The sequence below is a fragment of the Xiphophorus couchianus genome, chromosome 17 (assembly GCF_001444195.1).
Source record: "Xiphophorus couchianus chromosome 17, X_couchianus-1.0, whole genome shotgun sequence".
Taxonomy (NCBI): Eukaryota; Metazoa; Chordata; class Actinopteri; order Cyprinodontiformes; family Poeciliidae; genus Xiphophorus; species Xiphophorus couchianus.
The window spans coordinates 17,219,130-17,243,695 of record NC_040244.1 but is presented as its reverse complement, the minus strand read 5'-3'; the positions used below and the strand labels follow the sequence as shown (position 1 = coordinate 17,243,695).

Sequence of the window (24,566 nt, the reverse complement as noted above, 5' to 3'; positions counted from 1 at the left end):
TCCAGATAGGTCCAGAACAAAAACCAAAGATCTTGTGAAGAAGCTGCTGACGCTGGTAAGACAGAATCAATATTCACAGTGAAACTGTCCTGCACCAAACAGGTACAGGACAGAGAGGAAGAATCCATTACTCCAAAAGAAACAGCAAAAAACCAGACTGCAGTTTGCAAATGTCCACAGGGACAAAGATCTTCAATTTATGAAATGGGTATTTTGATAACAGGATAACAGGCTAAAGATGAAACAAGACAAACAAAAAAAGCATTATCTGAAAAAGGATTATGATGCACTACACATGGGTCTATTTCCAAAACTGTACAACTGTCATAGGCAATGGTTATAGGCGATCCTTTAATAGAATCCAAAAAAAGTTTGTTGTCACCTCTCATGACTTGAGAGAAATTAATTCCTGAAAATTAGATCCTGGACTTCCGTAGTAAGAGGTACTCTGAGAGGTACTAATCAAAAGTACAATTAGGAAATATTTGTTTTTCCTAATTTTAGGAAACTTAAAACTTCATTGTTATAAATAAGTGAAGTTTATTTCAGCAACAAGGCAGTTCAAAGTTCTTCACATGATATAAACAGGAATAAGAATAAGAAGCCATAAAATGTTTAATATGATGATTAATTCCTTGATGCTTTGTACGGTATAACTTTGGACATGTATCAATACTTCAATAAAGATTTTGAAAAAAAAACACAAAAAAAACAGTTGTGTACTGTATTGCCATCTATCGCCCTCTCGTGGAGACAATTCTTCACACGTGATCGGTCACGTGCTGGTCCAGAGAAAGGAGAAGTTTTCCTGCCAGCAGGCGGGTGGAAGTGTCCCAGCAGAGCAGGTTGGCCTGGGCCTGGAGGAGAGGACTCTGCTGCCGGGTCCCCTCACACATCTGTCGGTAAAAATGTCAGCCAGGAACCCCGGAACTGACCTCGGTAAGTCAAACACTCCCAGTCCGGCTACGACTTTCTCATAAACACGTGTCTGTATAGAGTTGTCATATAAACCGAGCTTTCGGTCCTAATTCTGAGGTTCTCAATCTGTGGTGTAATACTAGAATGTTAAATAAATTACCGATGTGAGAGTTAAGTGAAGAAGTGTGAGCATTCCAGTTTAATGAGTAACAGCGGGTCAGTAACCTGCAGGATGACAGCTCTAAACGTTTTTTCTCACCATGCAGAGTGTACATTTAGATTTATTTTCTGAACCGGATATTTGAAAATAATAATAATAAAACAGTTTTTAAAGTAAAATGTAAACAAACTGATGCCAGTAGTAATCTTTCTTTCTTGCCTGCAGACCTAGAATGGTTGTCCAAAGTGAGGGTGAACACTCAGGCTGTGCTGAAGAGGGCTCAGCACATCCAAGGCCTGAAGCTCCCTAAGAAGCAGTGGCAGGTTAGTTTTTCCATAATGCGTGCTGTGTTGTAAGTGTTCAGAAGCTCTTCAGTTCCCGTGTTCACCATGCAGACGGCCTGGCTGTTGAAGGCGGCTTCCTTCATCGATTTGACGACGCTGGCTGGAGATGACACGCCGTCCAACGTTCATCGCCTGTGTGTGAAAGCCATCCAGCCGGTCAGATACGACCTGCTCAGGAGGATGGACATGCATGACAAAGGTCTGCTTTGCTCAGCGCATCAAGATCACCAACAGTATTCACTCATCTGCCTTCACATGTATAGAAACTTGAGTGGCATCCCATCCTTAATCTGTAGGGATTAACACGACATCAGCCCCCTATGCTGGTATAACAGCTGCAGCTCTAGTGGAAAGGATTTCCAGCAGGGTTGGGTGTGTTTTCATGGGAACTCTTTGACTGTTTATTTGTGAGGTCAGATGCTGATGTAGGACAAGAAGGCCTGCTATAAAGTCTGTGTTTGTCTAAGTGTTTTCAGGCTGAGCTCAGGACTCTGTGCAGACCTCTTAAGTTTTTTCACACTCAACTCGCTCATCTAACATATAAACATATAGTTTTTCAAGGTTGAATATTTTCATAAAAAATAAAAAATATATGTTATAGCCTACACACATTCATAAGGAGGTTTTCTGACTGTCAGCTGTCCAGCCATAAACACTACTTGCTAAAGGAAGCAGCTGTTCAGAATGCTGAGTCCACTTTTAAAAGATACAGACCTGTAGGCTGTAGATGATGACGGGTCTGGTCATGTATCAGTTCAGCCTGCAGAGGGAGCCACAGCCCGGTTTATCAGCCTAACTGGGTCTCTTGATGTGATCCAGGGTTAACCACAGCAGCAGTGTGTGTGTATCCCTCTCGGGTGGCCGATGCTGTCAGATCACTAAAGGCAGCTAACTCCAGCCTGCCTGTTGCCTCAGGTGAGTCTCCTGGAATCTTTTTACACTTGCTCTGTACAGGTTAACGGTCGTGGATGTAAGTGTGTGTGTGCGTGTGTGTTTCCGCTCCTTCCTAGTTGCCACTGGTTTTCCAACTGGGCAGACGCCCCTGGTGACCCGACTGCAGGAGGTCTGTATGGCAGTGAGAGACGGCGCTACAGAGATTGATATCGTCATCAACAGGACGCTGGCTCTAACAGGACAATGGGAAGGTAGGCTGCGTCAGAGCCACCTTAGCCCTGAAAAACATTCTGAAGTGTGCAGTGTGATAAACTTCAGGTCCAGCCAGGCTGAGAGAGTGGCCATCAACAAAACCACTCCACAAGATTAAAAACAGAAGCATCTTATATATAAAGTGAGTCTGAAAAGAGCAAATTCAACAAAGGAAGTAAGTGGTGTGTCCTTTTTGTGCTCAGGAGAGTTCGCTGTTGGAAATGCAACAAGAACTTTCTAGAATTGGAGCAGATCTCTTCCATTGTTCTCACTTGTTCACTTTCTAGATTTCCTTCATGTTTTTTTGCATGTTTGGACAGTCCATCTGGATGCTGTGCAGATGGAATGATTTTTGCTCTTATTTGTTCAGGATCACCCTCTGCTTTTTGCTTTACTCTAAATATTTGACCATTCTGACAGAGTGCAAAGTAACAAAAGTCAGTTGTTACCCTGACAAGGAGGGTCAGAGGAACGTCCCAGTTCCTGATGGAGGAACTCGGACTCTTGTTGGAAAGTCTTTGAGTACTGTTGTTTGGCCGTTCTCTCTTACTGAACCTATACTATAGTGTAAATGTAGCCTAAGTCAGGGTTTTTCTGTTTCACACACAGTACCCGGTTAGCTAGTGTGTGTTGTTTCCAGCATGTTGTGGTGTGGATCTAGAACCAGGCGGTGGTTTATGCATTGTTCCAGCACATCTTCTTCCACAGTGTTTTAGCGTGTGTCTGAAGGTAAGGGTCCCTTTTAAACACAGTGCCTGAAAAATCAGCAGCTTGTGTCAACAGAAGTGGGGAAAAAGGTCCACCAGCATGATAGCTGTGATGTTCAGGAGCTCTTCTCTAGTGTAAGATCTCCCAGAACTGTGGAAATTCATAAAACTAAAGGAGGAAGCCTTATCAGTAGTCTGTCTCTTCTGTCTCTGCAGCCATGTACAGAGAGATTGTCCAGTTTCGAGAGGCCTGTGGTGACGCCCACATGAAGACCATTCTGGCTACTGGAGACCTGGGAACCTTCACCAACATCTACAAAGCCAGCATGGTGGCCATGATGGCGGGTTAGTCCCACAACACAATTTTCTTTGTAATTGTGAAGATGACAATTAGTCTGTTGTTATGAAAATGCTGCAAAAAAGACATTTATTACTCAAAAAACACTGGAGCTCAGTCACCTGATTCCCAATGAAGATTGTACGTAAAAATTCAGATTTATGTGTCAACTGAAATATATTCAGCAAACTTGGTGTAGGAGAGAAAATCGGTTATTGTGTGTGGATAATTCAGAGTTTATTAACAAACACCAAAATGTATTAATCATAAGTTATGAACCATTTTTGGGAATCGCAGAAAGTTCTCTCCGATACTCCGGCTTCCTGCCACAGTCTGAAACATGACTGCTGCGTTAGTCTCATTCATAAGGCGACTTCTCAAGGTTAAGGTTGATTTGATTAAGGGTATGACAGTGAATTTGTGCTGAAAGTCTTTTTCATACTAATTTTGACTCCATAATTATGCACTCCATTGTGATGCTGTCATATTGTGATTGTAACATTATAAAATGTGAGAAAGTTTAAGCAAAATGAATTCAGCAGAACTGAAACGTTTGGACTCTCCCGATCTCTGCTTAGCTAACCATCACATGATGAGCTGATTACAGAACCAAATTGTCAGTGACTCTGTTAGATAGAGCTCATTATTTTAATGCATTGCTTTTGTCACCTCACTCGCTTCTTAATCTGCCACTGTTCCTATAAATTGCACATGAGATTCCTGAAATTAAATGATAATTTAACCTATTAATCTGTGATGTCTATTTAACTCTACTGTCCTCTCCTAGTATTCTTGTGCCCACCTAAATGAATGGACCTTTCACCCCCCCCTCTTACCCTCCACACACATTTAATACCCATTAGCCATTATCTGGTAATTAAGATTCCTCATAATGAATCTCTAAGAATATTCCAGATTGAGAAAAGCGAATGAAGGCTACAGAAAAAAGACCTGAATGGAAAAAGAATTTGCGGAACATGCCTTTAATGATCTAGGAAATGTTTAACTTGTTCTGCTCAGCTGCAGCCAGATGAACGCTCATTATAAATCAGGGTGAACGAAGATGGAGAACATTTTGTGTGCTGCTTGCAGTTTGTGAGGATCTATTAGAGAATCATTTTATCATCTATTTTTAGCAGGAAAGCCGATAAAACACAAATTGTGAAGGAGGACATAAAAAGTCTGAGCATGGGGATATTTTTAATTCTCGAACATGTAGATATCGTCTGTCAGCTGAGAGCAGATGTTCATGTCTGCCTGCTCACTGCTGGACGTCCTGCACACCTTAACCTGTGCAGAGGCTGGCAGGCCGGTCACTGCTGGAGCTACACTGGAAGGAGCTACTTCAGGGTCTACAGTTGTTTGCCATTTGCACCAGTCCAAAACAAAACCGGAGTTAAGTGAACATGATGGCCTTTTAAAGCGTGAATAAGATGAATATTTAATCCTCACTTCCAAGCACATATTAATCTCATGAATCAGCTGGAATATTATGAAGAGCCTGTAAATAAACATGAAGCCAGCAGCTGACTGCAGTGTAGCAGAAGCAGCAGTGGTTTATTATCTTAATGCTGACTGTCATTGTTGATCCCAACAGGTTCAGACTTTATCAAGACCTCTACAGGGAAGGAGGCCGTCAATGCTACTTATCCTGTTGCCATAGTGATGGTGAGAGCTATCCGTGACTACTTCTTGCGCACCGGCCACAAGGTAGAGTACTGCCTGTTGTTATGGATCTTTATGTAGAGTTTACTGTATACAAAGTAAGAATCACATGTAAATGTATAAAAACTCCTTGATGGAAGAAGGTTAAGATTGTTTACTTGTTGAAATAAAGATGTACTAATTCTCCTGTAACTCAAACATCTGGAAGAAACGTTTTGGCTTGCGTCAGCCTGAACATGGTGTCCCTTCAGTCAAACACGGGGGTGGCTGCGTTATTCTGTGGGATGTTTTTCTTCAGCAGAGACGGGGGGAGATGGGTGAGGCAAACATCAATTTCCCCACTCTGGGATTAATAAAGAACCAATCTGAAAGGGGAGCAAAAGGTTTGGATCAGCTGGACAACAAGCTGCATTATGACGGTCCATATCAAACCATGTTCATATTAGAATCACCGCTGGATAGGGTTCATGTTATCAAAGTTCTTCCAGACTAAGCAAGTGAGAGTAACTGGTGCTTACATTTCACCTTATTCTATAAATGAAGTCAGAGAAAAGAATAAGTGGAGAAACTGATCTTACATGTGAATTTAAAAAATGTTTGTATCATTTTGTAAGCATATGTCATGGTTTAAAGATGAAAGGTATGCAGTAAATGTTTGTGGGGTTCTGTAGTGATATATTTCTGAGCTTTGTGTGTGTATGTGTGTGTGCGTGCTCCTCCAGGTGGGCTTTAAGCCAGCAGGGGGAATCCGGACAGCCCAGGAAGCCCTGGTGTGGCTCACACTGATCAAAGAAGAACTTGGTAACGATTGGCTCCACCCACATCTGTTTCGCCTGGGAGCTAGCAGCCTATTGGCTGACATCGAGAGACAGGTGAGAATTTAAATCACATCGTCACTACATGCTTGCTTCACATTTCCAACATTTGTGCAACTTGTGCAGGTGTACCACCATGTGACGGGGCAGTATGCAGCTTATCATGAGCTGCCCATGGCCTGAACACTAACATGTGCTTCAGAAATTATAAAGGAAACATCCAGTCATGTCTGTTTTTAATTCAAGACCAGTGTTTTTTAGACAACTTGTGATGAGTTACCAAAACTTAATAAATCTTTAATTTTAGTTCTGAGCTCTGGTGATTATTTCCATCTTTTTTTGAAGAAGCTGTATGTTGTCGTGTAAAACAACCTGATCAGATCGTTTTCTTCCATGCAGAATGGAACCCTCTTATATAGTAAATCCAGAATATGTAGCAGATATAGACAAACAAATAGTGACTTGTGTTCCATTTTCAACCTATTTATGTATATACCTTGAAAGTTAGTATTAATTTAAAGCCATAATAACTTCTGTGATCAGACACCGGCTCCTCCTGAACCCACTGGACTCGGAACATGGAGATTGAGAATGAAATTTACCAGATGGAAAAATAATGTTTGCTCTGGTTACAGATGAATAAATGATAAAAATGTGGTCAAAATTAATAGTTTATATTTATACTAACCAAATTAATGTCAATGTTAAGGAAAAGCATTTGGAATTATTAGCATTTTTCTGTAGTTATGAGGACTAAATCTCTTGGCAATTTATTCTGTATCAATGCGTTATACTTATAATAGGTTTGCTTTAAAAAAAGGCAAAAAGAAATGGAAGGATTGGCCATTGGTCACATACTGGTCAGAGACCACCAGGTAACTTCTAACTTGATGTCATTTTTTTGAGGTTTCAAGATAAAAATGGACAAAAAAAAAAACGTTGAGCCCAAACTTATTGATACCTGTTATGGTTAATTGTAATCTGTTCATTTTACTCACACTTCTTCAGCTAACACAGGTAGATCTAAAAAAAGATTTTGTGAAAAGTCCAATATGTTTTGTTAATTTCTGAGAGAACAATGTGCATATTTTTGATAAAGTGCAAAGAAATAAAATGACATCTGACTTGTTTAATGTTTATTAGGACACTCAAAGACTCTACAATAAAATCAGCCCATTCCCTCTCACACACATTCATTTGCTGATGAAAAAATATTGGTATTGATTTTACATTATTCTTGTCTTTTAGAGATGTCTGTATCATTTCCTAACAAACTTTTTGTTTGAATGAAAATCATTTTACATCTTAAATCTACATGGGGTATGAATACATTTGGACTTATCTCTGGTTGGTCCACACAGGCCTTCAGCTAACTCTCAAGCTAACGCTGTTTTAATAAGTTTTAATTCATTCAGTAGTTTTATGGACCATCACACATGGCAGCAATTTATGGCAATTTTTTGTTACCATCAAGGCTTTGTAATAAAGAAACTAAATAGATGAGTAAGAGTTCAGCACTTCTGGTCTTCCCATTAAATACACAAATCATAATCTTTCCTCTTAAGATTAAAATGTTCCTTTTTTTATTTTGAAAGACTTTTAGTCTTGCTATACAGCAGTTTTAAATTCAAAAATTATTTAATTGTGTATTTAATATGACAATTTATATAAGAGGTTAAAATATAAATGAGTTACTCAACAACAACAGCACTTAAACCACTGAGTGGGAGTTCCTTACAGAGATAAATTATCTTGATAAATTTCGGATAAAAACACTTTATTCCAATAGTTTCACTTCTCTGAGGTGTCAGAATGATCTAACGTTTAACCTGGAGAGGATTTTAAAGCTCAAAGCAGCACATTAAAATCTAAAAAAAGGTGATCCTGTAGGAGCCAGCTGTGCCTGATGAAAAATGGACAACGCTCTGTCTCCCTCGAGTTTGCTCTATTTATTAATTGGTATGAGTTCTAAATCTGGTCTTGAGGACTCTGTATGATGAAAGATGTAAAACGGATATAGGAATATTTTAATCAAAGGGCTGAAAGATTTCTCATTTTTTCAGTCCCTCTCATTAATTTACAATCACAGCACGTTGGTAAACTAAAACACCAGGATTGTAATTAGGTTTTTAAAAAAACACCACTGTGTAGAACCCAAATCCTTGACATTTCTTTGCAGATAACAAAAACAGGGACATTTCCCCTGCCATTTGCCCCTAAAACGAAAAAAACAGATGAGTTTTTGAGAATGACTGAGACTTTAAGAAAAATGATCAAATCAACAGAGAGACAAACTACTATGGATAAAAGAATAAAGAATTAAATGGGGTACATTAATTACATGGAAACTGTTACTAATCCACATGCAGGTTGATTCTAACTGTTCTCACATGTTTGTCAGATCATTATGTGTGTTAGTCTATAGACTGATATAGACTAATACATTATCACTATAGTGATATCTGTGTTTGACCTGCCCTACATTCTGGATCTGTGAACTTTTTTCCTGGATAACTCGGCAGCACTCTCAGGGTTCTTTTGTCTGTTAAAAATCAAAGTAATCTATTTTTATCTGAGGACTGAATGTTTTGGTTTTAATCATCACCTCCTGACATCAGTGTGAAGAAACATCCTGGGTGGGTCTGGCACTGTTTGTCACAGAAGGCTAAGAGAGATCCTCCCTCAGCCAGTGAGCTGTAAAATGGCAAGATGGTCAAAGAAATGAGAGACCTTGTGATTTGAAGGAGCCTGAAAAATGATCTATGAAGCTTTTCCTGTTTCCAGGGATGGGACACAACGGTGACGAAAGGCTGCATACAGCAGCCTTCACGGTAACTTTACTTTGCCATTTCCAGTGACCGGCCGTGGGTTTCACTCCTCTTAGCAGCCAGTCACCTTCATGTAGATGAATGCATTGTTCATTATACGGCCTCTGGAATACAGAAGGTTATTAATGTCATTTGATCCAAAATGAAGGCAGTGTCCTCAAATTGTGCCTAAAAATGACTTTCTGTCAGTCACTTGGAGTCCATGTCAGCAGTTATTGGTCAACAGGTGGGATGTACATGACACGAAAAACAGAAATAGACTTTATATAGTTTTCTACATATGTACAACAGTAAAAGTGGTAAATTCCTGATTCATAAGGATTATGGATTTATTATGTTTAGGAAAAATGTAATCTTTGTTAAAAATCCACAACATGCTAAGAAATCAGAAATGAGTGTTGATAATTTGAAGTTTACAAATGAACTCAGTGTTTCTCAAACACCGGGAGCCCTCCAGGGTGCGGCACGGGGTCCTTGGAATGCCAAAGGGAAGCTGAGAAAAATAAATAAATAAATAAATCTAATAACTATTTTCATAATTTATAACTATTTTTTATTATTAAATGTAATCTGTTTTTCATTCAGTACTGAAAAATATATATGAAACTAATGTATTGAAATGTCACGTTCATCTTTCTGATTGGCTGCCAGTCACATTCATCCAGATGCTTTGCTCCACAAGCTCTGAGCAAAGCAGCTGAAATGAATCTGTGTTGAAACCATGTGGTAGAAAGACAACGTTTAAAAAGCACGTGCCTGTTATCCAACTATTCTCAACCCGAGTGACATGCTGCATTAGTTGTCTCCAAAAACAGAGAACATGTGTTCTGGTCCTGGCTTCAAAGCTGTCACTCCAGTCTGCTCTGCCTGGTTTCAGGAACATTTTCATTCCAGGCCACAAAAATTCATTCTAAGCTATCTAAAAACAGAGTAAGTCAAATCTGAATATAATTTAAGCTGCACGCTTTGAAAAATATAAAGATAACAGATGAAATAGGACTATTTATTTATTTTGTGGGAAAAAGCTTATTAATCACTGACTTCATTCTCAAACACAACCAGTGGAGCAGGGCTTGTTAACGCCGCTCCTCCTAGTGAACCTGGAACACATAGATGATGTTTATGACAAAACAGAAGACCTGCAGCATGTTGCTTTTTTCACTGAAGCAGGATATAACATATTATAATAACATACATTATAAAACTGCAAATGAGATGATTGTGTGCTGTGACACATTTTAAAGCTAAAATGAAATGACAAACACAATTTCTGTCAGAAAAAAAATATTTTCATTGTGCAAAAATAAACTTCTTCTGTATTTTTGAAAGGAACAGGAGTTATTACTCTGAAAAAAAACAACAAAAAAAAAAGACAAAAAAAAGCTATGGTTTTAATCAAGGGTTGCACCACAGCATGCTACAAAGCCTCAGGGTCCACAAGGTCCTACGGTAGCCTGGTGAAAGCCTCTCTGAAAAGGCAAGGGGGGAAAGGATCACCAGGGAAACCAGAAAGTTTAATCTGATCAATAAAGAGATTCAGAACTGTTAGAGACAATGACTGAAACTGGCTAAAGGCAGCAGAGCAGGAGCCTGAAACAGTAGACTCTGCTGTCTGGAGTGTTGCCTGCTGGACCTGGCTGTGGTGGCTGAGGAGACTGCCTGACTGAAAGTTGGCATATTTAGCATAATGCCTTACAGTTTCCTTGAAACATTTAGAGCAGAGGAATTGGGACCTTTTTATTCGCTTTTTGTCACTTTACAAAGATTACTGAAGAAGTTTGACAATGACAGAATTAGAACAGGGGTTCTCTCAGCTACATCGACACCACAGGGAACATGGCACACACGAGTCAGAAACAAAGTTTACTTTTGTTGTCGTTTGGAAGAATGGGGCCACATGAAAACTAATGCCACCAAGAGAAATGTGAAGAGAAGCTCCTCATCTTTGAAATGGAACCTTGGAAAACTTCAATAGCAGGAGATGTCTTATGATCACCCTGTAGGGCTTTAGGGAATATATAATTCAGTAGCAGAAGAAAGTTTGCTTCTGGTTTCATTCTTCCTCCACTGTTTCTACAGCAGACAGCTGTCACTGGAAAAAACTCTTTTTGTCTTGTCTTGTTTGATATTTTGAGGATAGTTACAATTTGGTAGAATACAGAGATGTAGTTACATTTTTTTTTTTTTTTAAAGTGAGCATCGATGTTAACCCAAAAGCAGTTTCACTCCAGAACTATTTAATAAATAAAACAGTAGGATCTCCATAGGTAAGGGGAATGTACTTATCTAGAATCAGCACCTTGAAGGTTGGAATATCAATTCACACAAACTGTCTTGTTCTGCTCTCTGCATACAGAAGAGGTTCACAGTCACTGGATAAAATGACCATTTTTTTTGTTTTTTGTCTTTAAATGAAGCTAAACATTCCTGTTTTTATTTAGTTCAGGGTTATCAGTCCTCAGTCTGCTTCATGTTGTGGTTCAGGATGTCAGTGCTGACGGGCCATCATCTGTTCCTGCTTCGCTGACCTGCTGGAAGAAGACATGTTTCACTGACAACATTGACTCTCTCTTACCAACTTCATTCATTGTTTTCTTTTAAGTAGCAATTGGGCTAGATTATTATTTGATTAGTTGTCACCTGATAACTGGTAGATGAGAAGACAATTGAGGAATGAATGCCATTATTATTTTTTGGAAAATGAAAAATGAGCTCATCAGTATGCAAGTAATGTTTAGGATGTCATAAAAAAATCGGATTTCACTCACCAAAGAAATACCAAGAGTCATGAGCATTAAATATTAATATTTAAAGGTCATGGATTTAATGATCCTTCATAAAAAGAAATATGGAAAGAGCCGCACTGAGCCTGGATCAGATCTGATCAGACGTTAGCTGGATTTAAAGTGGATGCTGGATAGACGACCTGAATGGAGCCACGGAGAGCCTGGTGCATGTCAACAATGACAGAAATATTATGAGCTGTTACAGCTACTGAGGCAGAGAGCAAAATTTATCCAGAACAGAAGCCAAAAGTCACTTCTGAGTGAACTGAGCAACATTCATAACCCAGTATGAATGCTCCATGCTGCTTCCCTCCTGAACTCAGCCTCACACCTGCTTCCTCTTCCTCATGCAGCTGCTCAGCATGACGAGGGTCAGAACAATTCAGTCATCTGTGTTCCAAACTGAAAGATGCAGTGATTAGATGTTTTACCATTTTTATTGCTTTTACAAATACAACAGTGTTACAACAACCCCTGTAGAATAGAATAGAATAGAATAGAATGGAATGTGCCTCAGTCTAACTCAATTGTTGTTTATTAATTACTCGTACTCATACACAGCCATGGGATCATCATTTGATGGGCGTACTAATCTTATTGTATGTATACTTCAGGAATGAAACAAGAACAAAAACATCCTCAAACATTTCTCTCTGAAGTCACCTCGACTTAATGCCAGAAAATAACAACAGAACCTGTCGTCGCCATACCGACGGTGAATGTTCATATCTCCTTTCATTCTATGTGGCAAACTGAGGCTGAGAGAGACCGAGTGCCCATGTGCAAACATTTATGAAAGGTTCAATGCAGCAATTTTCTCTGCATGCTTGACTTTGAAAACTGAGACCTAATGGCCACGATGGGCATCTGTTAAATGTTACTCTGCTGCATCAAAGAGAAGTCTAATAAACCAAAAAACTGTCCCTGACTGTGGAATTCAGACTTGCCTCATTATTAATTTCATGCATCTTTTCCATGCTGGGAAAAAACATGAAACATATTGATCAGTAACTCGTTGAATGTTTCCTCTGAATGGAATCATTTTATTGTGGTGTTAGGGGCTGAGTGGTGTGTTGTCAACATGACATACCAGGCATCAACGTTAGAATGCCTGCCAGTCTTAATGAACTTGGAATGGTTTAGAAAGAGTGTTCCCAAATTCTTCCACAGTCCTGTGAGACTAACTGTGAAGAAAGCTTGATAAGCAGAGATGATTGCCGCCAAGCAATCTTTAAAAACAAAAGACTCCTATATACAAACCCACGCTGAGTCAGAAGTTGGACAACTTCTCCTCTGTCCCGATGCAGCTCCAAACATCACATTCATAAGGTTTCAAATCTAACATATTTTATTAGATTTGATCGGTGATCCATCTTCACTCAGGTAGTGAACCCCACAAGAAAGAAAACCTCAATAAATTAGAATATATTGAAAAAGTTCTATATTTTTTGTCTCTCATTTCAGAAAGTGAAACTTGTTTACAATAGAGTGAAATATTTCAAGCCTTTAATTTTGATGATTACCGATTACAGATAATGAATAATGGCTATGAATATAAAAAATTGATTTGGGCAATTATTCATTAAACTAATAATTTAGATCAAAAACTCTAATAAAACATAGATCCACGAATAAAAGTATGCATGACTATTAAAACAGCACATCCTGTGTTTTCAGTTAACATGTCCAGAGAAAAAGAAATGATAGAAATACATGATTACAAAAAGAAATAATTTATTTCTATTTATAATTGTTCGATCAGATCAGTTCTGAGCATCTCGATTTCTGAAGCGTTTGGTTTTCTCCAGCTGAACAGCAGGTTATTGGACAGTTAGCTGAACTTCAGCCACAGTTAGTTTGATCAGAGTATCATTGAACTGGTTAATCAGAACTCCTCTACAGTCTTGTGCATGGATGATTTACTCGTTATTACTGGAACATTGCTGGTTTTTATTCAGCCGTTCAGACAGCTGTAGTATTCAGGAACATTACTCCCATCTCTTTGAAAGCACCAAGATGATTCTCAGCATTGGTTTGTGTTTTTCCCCTGGAAGGGGAGCAGGGAGTCTGTGGAGCCAACACAGACTTCAGGGTCAACTGGAACATGAATGATACTGCTAATGATGTGTAACTTGCTGCTAATGGCTTTTCTAAGTGCTTCTGTAAACTGTCAGCCTTTTAGTGGGCTCCAGCAGGCAAGGCTAATTTAACATTATCAAAGAGTTTTTCTTTACCATGACCAACACTATAACATCATATTTTCTTGTTTTGATGTCTGAACTTTTTCATTTTCCAAATTTTTTTTTCCTCTACAAAACAAATTTATAAATTTTTCTACTTCACATTCTCTAAGTTTTCTCCACCCTTTCATTTGCGAGATTGTCAGTTATCTTGTTTTTAGATGTGCTAAATTTAATTTCTGTATCATATTGACCACTACAAGTACTTTGTAGTATAGCTTTGTAAGTATTTTTATTTATAAAAACCTTTCAATGGCAATTCTTGGTCAACACATAAATTATGAACCTGATTGCAGAGAAAACCATTATGTTCAGTAGACATTAATATCGGTCAGTCAAGTGGAAAAAAATTCCAGTTGTGCGAAACTGAGAGGATTAAACTGACAAATCTTCTATCAAGCAATAACACACAGCTTGGACAAAAGAGAACTCATCCTATGGCTCAGTTAGTTTCTTTAATTAGATCTCCAATTAAGAAATAACAAAAAGCTTTCAATAGCATTAAATAGATCAAACACTTTCCCTCTCCTCTTTGTGTGGAACACAAAGAAATTCAATTAGCTTAATTAGCTTGGGTATTTTGCTCTTAATACAATTTAAGAATTACTTTCAACAAGTTGACAGTAAAACACCAAATAGAACTAGAGCAGTAGCGATTTGTTCCTCATGTACTGTTTGAAACAAAGATCAAGCTACAGTCAGCAGGTTAGAACTGAGTTAAGTAGCAGTAAGGACCAGTCCAGTTTGGGTGTAATGTCACACACAACAAATCAGCCATGGGAATGCAAATGACTGGATTTACAGGCAGCAGAGGTTATAATGGCAGCAGTTCTAGTGTGATCAGACACTCTGGAGTTTTAGGGTAAGCTCTGTCAAACTTCATCAGGTGCAGATAATTATGTTCCTAGAACTTAACTGGTGCTAGAACCCACTAAACAGCAGTTCTACTTATTTCTAAAAAACTGTGTCTGTCCCAGAGCTCAGAGGGCAGAGCTGCTGCTGTTAGGAGCCGCAGCAAAACAGCCAATCAGCAGCAGCTAGTCAACTGCTGCTGATTGGCTACTGTTAATTGGCTGCTACTGTTGGATCTCCCTTAAAAGAACTGTAAAAAAAAAAAAAAAAAAAGCAAAAATGAGTTATATTTTTAATGTACAACCACAGACTGACATGCTAACATGTTGAAATGAAGTTTGATGTTCTGGAAGCTGGAATGGTCTCCACTGCTTTGACCATTTGACAAGTGTTGGTTGTTAAGGTGAATGTTCCTCTGCAGAGAGAAGCTAAGTTAATTGACATAAATCTTGTGGTGAACATGTCACACGCATCTGAAAGGGAAGAGGTCTAAATATTTTGACAATGAACAACAACACCTTTTTGAGCAACAGATGCACAGAAGGCTTTTTAAAATAAATGACATATAAAAATCAGTCAGCCCTTCGCAAGTGAGTCTTTCATTGTACAATGTGTTCAAAGGTCTCCATAAGGTTTATGTCAGCTTAATTTAGTGTGAGAGAAAAGGTTTTGATAAACACAAAAATCATCTCTATGGAGTCCATTTCCAAATCCAGGCTGTTCTAAAAACACAGACCAGTGATTTTCTAAAGGTTTTTCCTCTGGTATTCAATAACTCCACTCTATTCCTTCTCATTTTTCTTATCTGTTGCTGACAACTGTTGGCTTCAAAACACTTGACCCATTAGTAAAGTTTTTGACCAACTTGTAAACATCTGGTTATTAACACCTACACCCAGAGGCCATGAACACATAGACGCAGTGATAATTGTATAGATTTAATGAACACAATGCTTTGCTTTGTCTTCTGTAAACATATTTGACTGTTAAAACGTTAAATGCTTAAGTTTCTTTACCAATCAGTTACTAAATCTGGCGTTGATGAAAAAGGAGAAGGTGGAAAATCACAGAAACTATTGAAATGAATTATAACAAACTCAACCCTTCTTCCTTTAATGCTACGTTTTAGATGTTTTACCCTTTTACTGCTTTTACAAATTGACCAAAAATACAAAAAGGCTTTAATGTCAAAGTGAAAAGTGATTTCTGACAGCTACATAAAATGATACAACAGAAGAAGTGATTGCATTAATATTCACCCTTTCAGTGTGTATTTATCAGCTGGCTCTCTGTGTGGATCGCTCTCAGGCTGCACTTCTCCTCCATTCTTCCAGATAAACTGATCCGGGTGTCAGCTTGTTTAAACACCTGCTACGAGTTTTCTATGGGACACATCTGGGCTTTGACTGAGCCTTTTTACAACATCCCCCTTTTGTCTTCAGAACATTTACCTTCTACCTTTACAATGAGCCAGGTCTGTTACCAAGAAGCATCCCCACAGCATGATTCTCCCACCACCGTGCGTCACAGTGGGGATTGTGTGTTTGTAGTGATTAGTGACTAAAGAACTTTCTTCCATTTGGCCATGGAGTCTCCCTCATGTCTTTTGGCAAACTCTAGTCCAGCCTTAATGTGACTTTTCTTCAGTAGTTTCTTTGTCATTGGAACTTCCAGAAAGCTCTGACTGGTGAAGAACCAACAGTCAGAATAGTCATGGTAACCTGGTGTCATATTCCTTTCTTGATGATTTAACTTTCTTACGTTTTCAAGCATGACAAACAATGTCATGAACCTGTTCACTTGTAAATGTGAGTGGAGGAGTCTGTTTTGGAGATTTTGAGAGTATGGTTGTGATGACGTGTGTGTGTTTTTAATTTTTTGCATGATATTTAAAAAAAAATTTTATTGCATGTTTTTAGTGTTTTTACAGTGTTTGCATCCACTGTGGACTCAAACGAGACAGAAATAACAATTTCCCTGAAGGAGAATCCCAAAGGCATTAAAAACGTTTTTATCTATACCGATATTTTTCATTAATATAGCTATTTCAAAGATATTATAACGACAGCAAATAGTCTGTGTTTGTGAATTATTTTGAAGATGCGGATGCTGTACTAGTTCAGCTTCCTGTTGTGATTTTTGAAGATTGACTTGACTTACTGTGGCATCCGGCAAAAACAGAATCTGTTTTGATTTTGGTTGTCCGGACGCAGTGTAACTGCCTGTGATGGGTGTGTATTCACTGAACCAGACGCAGTATAAATTAGGAACAAGCCACATTAGCTCAGTGCCTATAGGCACTTGAAATTAAATATTAACATAATGTGAACAACTGCCATGTTTCACTTTTTTGAGAGTATAAATGCTCTTGCACTGTATATTTGCTGGTGTTTTTAGTTATGTTATTTGCAGAAATCCGTTTTGACTTTGACATTGGAGGATTTATTTTTTTTATTTATAATGACTGATTTGTAAGAATAGTAAAAGGGTAACACATTTAAAGGAGTGAAAAGTTTTCAATAGGTACTGTACTCAATGTTTTCAGAATATTACCAAAACAATATTTGACAGCTAGTAAAAATTTGAGTTGAACTTTCTTAGGACAGGATTACAGACAGCAGCCTGAGACAGGAGCAGGAAGAAAAGGTCAGTTTTTAAACTTATTAAAAGATTGCAGTGTATGAACCACAAAGAGTGTAATGAGAGCAGGGGACCTTTTACCTGCTTAGTCGTGAAGTTTTTTAAAAATAAATAGCTGTGATTCAGGTTTACATAAACTAATCTTGTGTCAAGTTTAAGTGTTTGGATCCTACAGTCAGGCGGGATGCTGTCTGTTACTGAGTACAATGAAACCAGTGAACTTTGAACCAGGAACAGAATTTGGTTAGCAATCACTCTCAGGGCAAAGTTAGTTTATTCTTTGTCAGGTAAAGAGAGCCAGCATCCGTCAGAGAGAAATAATGAAATATACAAACATGTGAATTTACACCAGCCTTTTTTTTTTTTTTGCCACATTGTCTTTGTGGCCATTCTGTACAGTAGAGTAAGTCCCAATTTATGTACATGTTGGGTACAGAACCTGGACAGGAGGCAATAGTGCATTTTGTTGTGTGATTGCATGCTCTCCTTCAGTCTCTTCATTTCACTTCTGCTCTTCCTCCTCTTCTGATTGGATGATCAGCGGACTTGTGGAGCATAGCCCTCCTTCATCAGCCCCTCCTCATAATCAGTCTGGCAGAGAATCATGTTGTTCTTCAGGAAAAATTTGTCTCCCACACAAAACCTGCAGAGAAGCAGAGGACAGGTGGCACTTAGATGATCACCAAAGCATGAGTCCCGTCATTAACGTTCCACAGTGGGCCTGACTTACTGCTACATTAGCCAGCTGAGTCTGGTGCTAACTCAGCCTCAACTATTGTGACCTTGATTGTAATCACTGTGTATGACTGGTAGCATTATGCTACCTTTCATATGTGACATTTTTACTTCTTTCTCTCTGCAGCTCAGTCAGACTGTTAGTTCTAATTCCAGCTTGCAGGGAGTTTTTGGTTGTAGTCAGGCTCACAGCCGAGCAAGGCAGAGAAATGAGCACTTCTATTTCGGAGGGAACAAGAGCTGAATTTATTTCTCTCATTATTTTATTATTCTGAATATCTCTAATGATTACGCCAGTTTTAAATGATTGCGATGTCCATAAATTATGACTTTTATTTAATTAATTGTGATAGTAAAGACCTTTCAGTCTAAGGTTAGACATCTTTGCTATGCACAAACCTACAATGTGCAGGACGTTCCAGGAAATGATGAAGGCTTTAAAACCTTGATGATATACATTTATCCCCCTGATGCATCCCTGAAATCGTTTTCTCTATAAGCTCTCCTGAGGAAAAAAACTGGTTTTTGTGTGCACAGATTTTATCATTCAGGATTTCACAAAAATCTGATGAAATCTGATAAACATTAGAGCTAAAAACTTTAAATAAAATGTCTGCTGAACATTCTAGGGTCTAAACCATTTTTATTCCAATTTTCTTTATTGAATTTTAACAGCTTGACATTCATTATTAATCATTCGGACAATAAAAACACAGTGATCACAAATAAGAGATACAGAGAGAAAAAAAAGGAAGCTGGTTTCTCTATAAACCCAGCCCACCCTGAACACACCATGATCCGGGTCCAAGCACAAGACTAACAATTAGAGATCCAGCCCCTGGAACTACACACACACCAACACTACATACACCAAAACACCCACACATGTTCTAGACGAGACAGGAAATGACAAAAGAAAAATCAACAGTAAATAAATGAAGGAATAATAATACTCAATAAAAATAAACAAATACTAAAAATGATGGAAAATTTATAATAATCAAAATATATAAATCATAAATAAATACATAGGATAAAATGGCCCACAGAGAGTCTAGTTTTCCTCTGTATTAGGGAGCAAAGTGATAGTGCCTACTAAAGACAGAAAATGTTTCCAGGTCTCCATAATTTTGTTGGCAGAGCCGATGAGTGAAAGTCAAAGTTTTCCAGTAGAGAACTTCTCTCACCCAGTGGTCAAGAGACAGAAGGATGCTTAGTTTCCACATAAGTAAAAACAATCTGAGAACCAAAGGAGTGTTGAACAGACCTTTTTCAATCTGATAGGTAGAAGCAGAGGGCTTTTGTTTTCCATCCATTTATTATTTGTATCTTGGTGCCTTCTTTATCAAAAGCTTTTACTCATCAATGTCTGATCTTGTGACTCTCATATCACATTAATAAACCTGACAGTGATTTTTACCTGACACTGTTTGGCAATCAATATTTTTCCCCACAAGACTTTCAACTAGTGTATGGACAACATCATCCCAACCATGGAGTGTTTAACAGCTGAATGACAATGACAAGCTTTAAAATCTATCTGTACATATGTCACAGTTTAAAATATATTCTTTCTTATTTTACTTGCTATTGTTTACCTTTTCTTCTTTAAAACCCCCAGCATTCCTAATTCCTGACAAACAACATAGGTTTGATTCTATTCAACAGAATTAGTGTGAGGATCCAAGTTGTCCAATGTGAAGTTTTTCCTGTCATCAGCACTGACCTTTCCCTTCTGCTGTCACCCAGCTGGGTTTCCTGTGCCACCATCTACACTGACCTTGACCCTCCAGCTCTTCTGTGGCCTCCGGTTCTTCAGGGGGAAAAAGGGCTGGATGATGAGGCTGGGCGACAGCTTCATCGATTAGCTGTCCCCAGGGCTGATCTGTGGCTAACTGCTTACAGGACGGATCCTCATATCTGGCGCCTCCACCCTGTCCTCTATCGCCTCAATATGCTCTCTGTGTTTGGATTTAAGAATGCAGGAGTTCAACTTTTAATGCTAAGGTAGAGGATGCTCAGAGTCTGGATAATTTAAAGACAAAAGTAGCACATATAATAAAGTGACAGATAAGTCCACTATACATTATATTTTTAACAAATATGAGTCATCCATCCTAATGTTATGAACAAAGTGGGCAAAAGGAAGAGAAAATTGGGTCTCTTCTGCACAAGAAATGAAACATAATTGCTGAAGCTTTTCATTTTCTCTTCTTTTTGAAGCTGGTTTATCTGAAAATGTTTCCTCCACAGGGTGCCAGCAAAGGGAAGCATGATAGCATTAACTGCTAATAAATAAATGTTAACATTCTTATGCAATGCTTGACTGGTGGAAGAAGAGTTGACGAAGTCAGATAATTAACAACATAAGGTTTCAATTACACATGTGAAAAACTGACATGTTCATTCAAATACCTGTCAACACTAAAGAAACTGGGTCTGTCATATCATATTGTTTATATTCCATGGTTTCTGTTTTTTTTAGCAGTATTGATTTCTTGTCTTCTTGATGTGTCAGGTTCTGTTGAGTCCAGTCTTAGGTCCTTACCAACAGTGTGTCTGATACACTCATATTACTTTTATAAAATCGTTACCTAGGGAGTACAGGTTAAAAAAAAATAGCCTTTTGGCTAATTCTGGCTTTTTAAACTCATGAACTATCACAGCTTTTATTAAATTACACTGTTCCTTTATTCCCTTTCAAATAAATAAACCATATCAAATCAAGAATATTAAACAGTGAATATCTCGTTTCTAAATGACGGCCTTCCCTTGAACAAACCTTTTCTCTCTATGATCCTGGTTCAACGCCTTAGATTAATTAATATCAGTACATTTCTGGCAATAATATTTCAAAAGATATCAGTCTTAAATGATCCCAAACAGACACACACCTCCCAGAAGCAACTCTTTGACGTTTGGCTCAGAGACAAAAATCCATCCAAATGTGAAAATCCATCAACACAATCCGGCCCTCACTGATGACATCACAGATGTTGATTTAGAAATAAAATACATGTTTCATTCTTCCTGTCCTTCTAAACACTGCGAGCAAATAAGAACTGTAAGAATGAACGGTTCAAATGTAATTGAAATAATTTGTCATCAGATGATGTTATTGTAGAGAGAATCTCTGGTAATAAAAAAAAAAACCTGAATGAATTAATTTGATCTGCTCTGCTGGTTTATTCATTGGTGCCCCAGTTCTTCCTCGCCTCTATCAGCATGTGAGGATCGGTGGGAGCAACACACTCCATGCAGCAACTTACCTTTGATTGCAGAGCTGGCATGCAAAGCAGTCCAGGTGATAGACATTTTCTTTTGCCCTCATCACCATCTCGAAGGCTGGAATCAGCTTGCTGCAGGCTGCGCAGTTTCCTGTTACACCAAACAACCTGAACCACAAACACAAACAAGATATGACTGAGTCCAAAATAATACTAAAAAGCAGTAAACATTAGAAATGGTGTCTGTCAGCTGTCTTCAGATCTCTTCAGAGATTTTCAGTCAGATCCGAAGTCTGGACTCTGGCTTGGCCTTCCAGGATGTCCACAGAGAGGTTCTGAAGCCTCTCCTTTGGGTTGTTGTCCTGCTGAACTAATGAAGCGTCGCTCTAGTCTGAGGTCAAGACGCTTTGCAGCAGGTTTTCATTCAGGATGTCTCCATTGCTGCATTCATCTTTCTTTCCATTCTGACTAACACGTCCTGTTGTTCTGTAAACTGTGAGACCTTATAGAGACAGGTGTGAATCTTTACAGGTTAAGTTCAATCAACTGAATTTCCCACAGTTGGATTCAATTTAAACTGTAGGAACATCTCAGGAATGATCAGTGAAATTGGCTCAATTTTTTAGCTTTGTGGTAAAGACTGTAAATATTTACATAAATGTTATTTCTTCTGTTTTCCACTTTTAGTAAATTTGCAAAAGACTGAAAATGATTTTTTTTCTTGAAATTGTCATGATGGATCATTTGTATGTAGAAATGTGAGAAAAGAGATTCATTGATTACAATTGAGGCTGTTACATAACAAAATGTGAAAAAAGTGAAACACTGTGCAGACGTTCCAGATGTATGTTGATTGATAATTCAACAATCATTATAAGTGATCGTTTAGTTCATTCTAATTGATCTTATGATGAATTCAGTTTTTTCCAAATGATTTGTAAGCTTTGAAACTTGTCTGAGAGTGTTCTTTCCACCTTGGAATAATTAAGACGTCCATCCAGCCTCATGGAGCTGCAGAAGAACTGCAGAGAAGAACGGACCAAACTGCCCTAAACAGAGGTGAGCTGAGCTGCTGGCATCAGATTCAAAAAGAACTGAACTGCCAAAGGTGGATCAACACAGTATTAAGCAAAGGCTAATAATATGTTCATAAATGTGATTTCTTGATTTTCTATTTTTAATAAATTTGCAAAACATTCAAAAAAATCCACACTGTCACACTGGAGTATTTGAGAGTAGAATTTTAAATAAAGAGATTAATTTAATACAATTTGGAATAGACCACTGGAGATATACAACAGCTCTCCTCACAACTGTAGGATAAATGTGTTCACATGATGGATGGATGGATGGATGGATAATAGTTTGAATATGGTTGCAACATAATAAACTGAAGAAAAGTGTGAATATCTCCAGACGTACTGTAACTTGGTGATTTTCTGGTAACTTCTAGACTAAAAACAAATAACCGTATCTTGTGTTAATTGATGCTGAAGCAGTCCTTCCTAAAATATTCAACAGGCTTTTCCCACAGTTCATATTTTCTTCATAATAATAGCTGTAAAAACACATTTTCAAAAGTGTCTCTTTTTTTTTCAAAATTTCAAAACAATAAATGCACCACTCAAAACTGGCATACATTAAAACTTTAGTTAGAAACAATTAAAAATATCTTACATCATTTTAAATTATCTTATGTTTTAGGCCACAATTAAACATGATTTTTATTCACAGAGCACAACACACCAAATGGAATCCTATTATTATTATTATTATTATTATTATTATTATATTTTATTTTTTAAGCTTGTGAGCTACAGCTGGCACCACACGTAGAAGAAGATGGAACATTGCTTTCACTGCTCCATGCAAAATGTGAACATTCACTGAGTATTGGCCCGTACTAAACAGCAACCTGGATCTAGCAGCCAGACAACAAAATCATAAAGCAAAATAAGCTATTAAGCAAAGTTCTTGAGGCTCTTTTCACAGCCTGTGTTAAAATGACAAAACTGCATGCAGCTCTGAGAGCCTGTAGAGAACGCGATCTGATAAATGATCTCAGGGTGTGGGATAGTCAGGGCTGGTTATTAACCTCCAGAGAGCATGTAACCCAAAGGCTGGAGAGGAGATGGATTTCACCTTCAGAAATCCAGACACAATTATCATTGTTAGCAAAATTCAACACAATATGGGACAAATCTTTAGATAGGAGTGGTTGGCAAAAGTAGTTCAATAGTTCAATGGTAAAAATTAACAGGTAAAAATGTAACTTACGTACTTGTATAAATTGTAGATTTTTATTCAATATATTATGCAATAAACTCTGAGAACAAGAGGTGGTCAAATTTATTACAACTGGACAAGCAGGCAGTGCAAGACACTCCTTTAATGCATGCTGACCCACCAGCAAACAAAGCTAAAATATTTCAACCCTTAAACACACATTTATATCAAAAGTAAAATAAAATAAAATATAAAAGGAGGTCATTAAGTTATTCAGTTCAGGTGTGCTGGACCACAGGTGGCCCAACTTCCCCTAGATCAGTACTGAGGGACTCTGCAGTGTGTTGCTTAGTAACATCCACAGTTTAGGACTTTCCTACCAGAAAGGAGCAGTGGTGATTCCTCGTAGTTAAAATCTCTTATGTAATTGACAAAACAGCTTGACGAAGCTGAGATAAAATTGAGGGTTTCTGAAGCGACACACGCCAGTGGCAAATGAAGCTGTAATGCACAATGCCTTCTGGGCCATTCTCTATTCATACCTACTGACCGTTCAAAGCTCTTTTAGATTTGGAAGCACATTCACCAAACTCACTAACAAAGCCACTCTAGGTTTTGTGTCTTGCTCATACAGGGAAGCTGGAATCAAACCCACAACCTTCACATTACCAGATGACTCTTCCCAGTGAACCACAGCTGCCCATGGACTGACCTGCTTCTATGTCTGACGTGCAGCATCACAATCTGCATTTATTTACCTTCAGCATGTTGATTTGAAAACAGAATACATCTTAATCATTGTGATTTAGTAAAATAAGAAACAACAACAGATTATTGGACAATCTCTAACAAAAAGGGCCAATCAGTAAAGACTTTTAGGCGTGAACTGCTCAGACAGAAGCAGAAGCTGGAGAAAGAAGAAGATCTGGAAGATGCTTGC

The 24,566-nt window shown here is 38.1% G+C and overlaps 2 protein-coding genes across 3 annotated transcripts in view; one reads left to right on the top strand and one right to left on the bottom strand.

Annotated features, from left to right (window-relative positions):
• The first annotated feature begins 728 nt into the window (after nt 1-728).
• On the top strand, nt 729-6,398 carry dera (deoxyribose-phosphate aldolase (putative)). Its single transcript, XM_028043288.1, has 9 exons — nt 729-939; nt 1,304-1,401; nt 1,474-1,621; nt 2,242-2,337; nt 2,433-2,567; nt 3,492-3,620; nt 5,210-5,322; nt 6,000-6,149; nt 6,219-6,398. Exons 1-9 carry the CDS (start codon nt 909-911, stop codon nt 6,273-6,275), a joined length of 957 nt encoding a protein of 318 aa, XP_027899089.1. The 5' UTR covers nt 729-908; the 3' UTR covers nt 6,276-6,398.
• Nucleotides 6,399-14,382: 7,984 nt separating this feature from the next.
• The window catches only part of lmo3 (LIM domain only 3), a 36,549-nt gene continuing 26,365 nt past the window's right edge, over nt 14,383-24,566 (bottom strand). For both annotated transcript variants that reach the window (XM_028043286.1, XM_028043284.1), the window contains exons 3-4: nt 21,443-21,568; nt 14,383-18,081 (exon numbers count right to left, since the gene is read on the bottom strand). In XM_028043286.1, coding sequence (XP_027899087.1) covers nt 17,976-18,081; nt 21,443-21,568 — 232 coding nt within the window. In that variant the 3' untranslated portion in view covers nt 14,383-17,975. The remainder of the gene's footprint in view (nt 18,082-21,442; nt 21,569-24,566) is intronic.

Coding starts and splice junctions, on each gene's coding strand:
- dera (XM_028043288.1), top strand. CDS start 909: ATGTCAGCCAGGAACCCCGGAACTGACCTCG. Junction 1,402..1,473: donor TCCCTAAGAAGCAGTGGCAG/GTTAGTTTTTCC, acceptor TTCACCATGCAG/ACGGCCTGGCTGTTGAAGGC. Junction 2,568..3,491: donor TCTAACAGGACAATGGGAAG/GTAGGCTGCGTC, acceptor CTGTCTCTGCAG/CCATGTACAGAGAGATTGTC.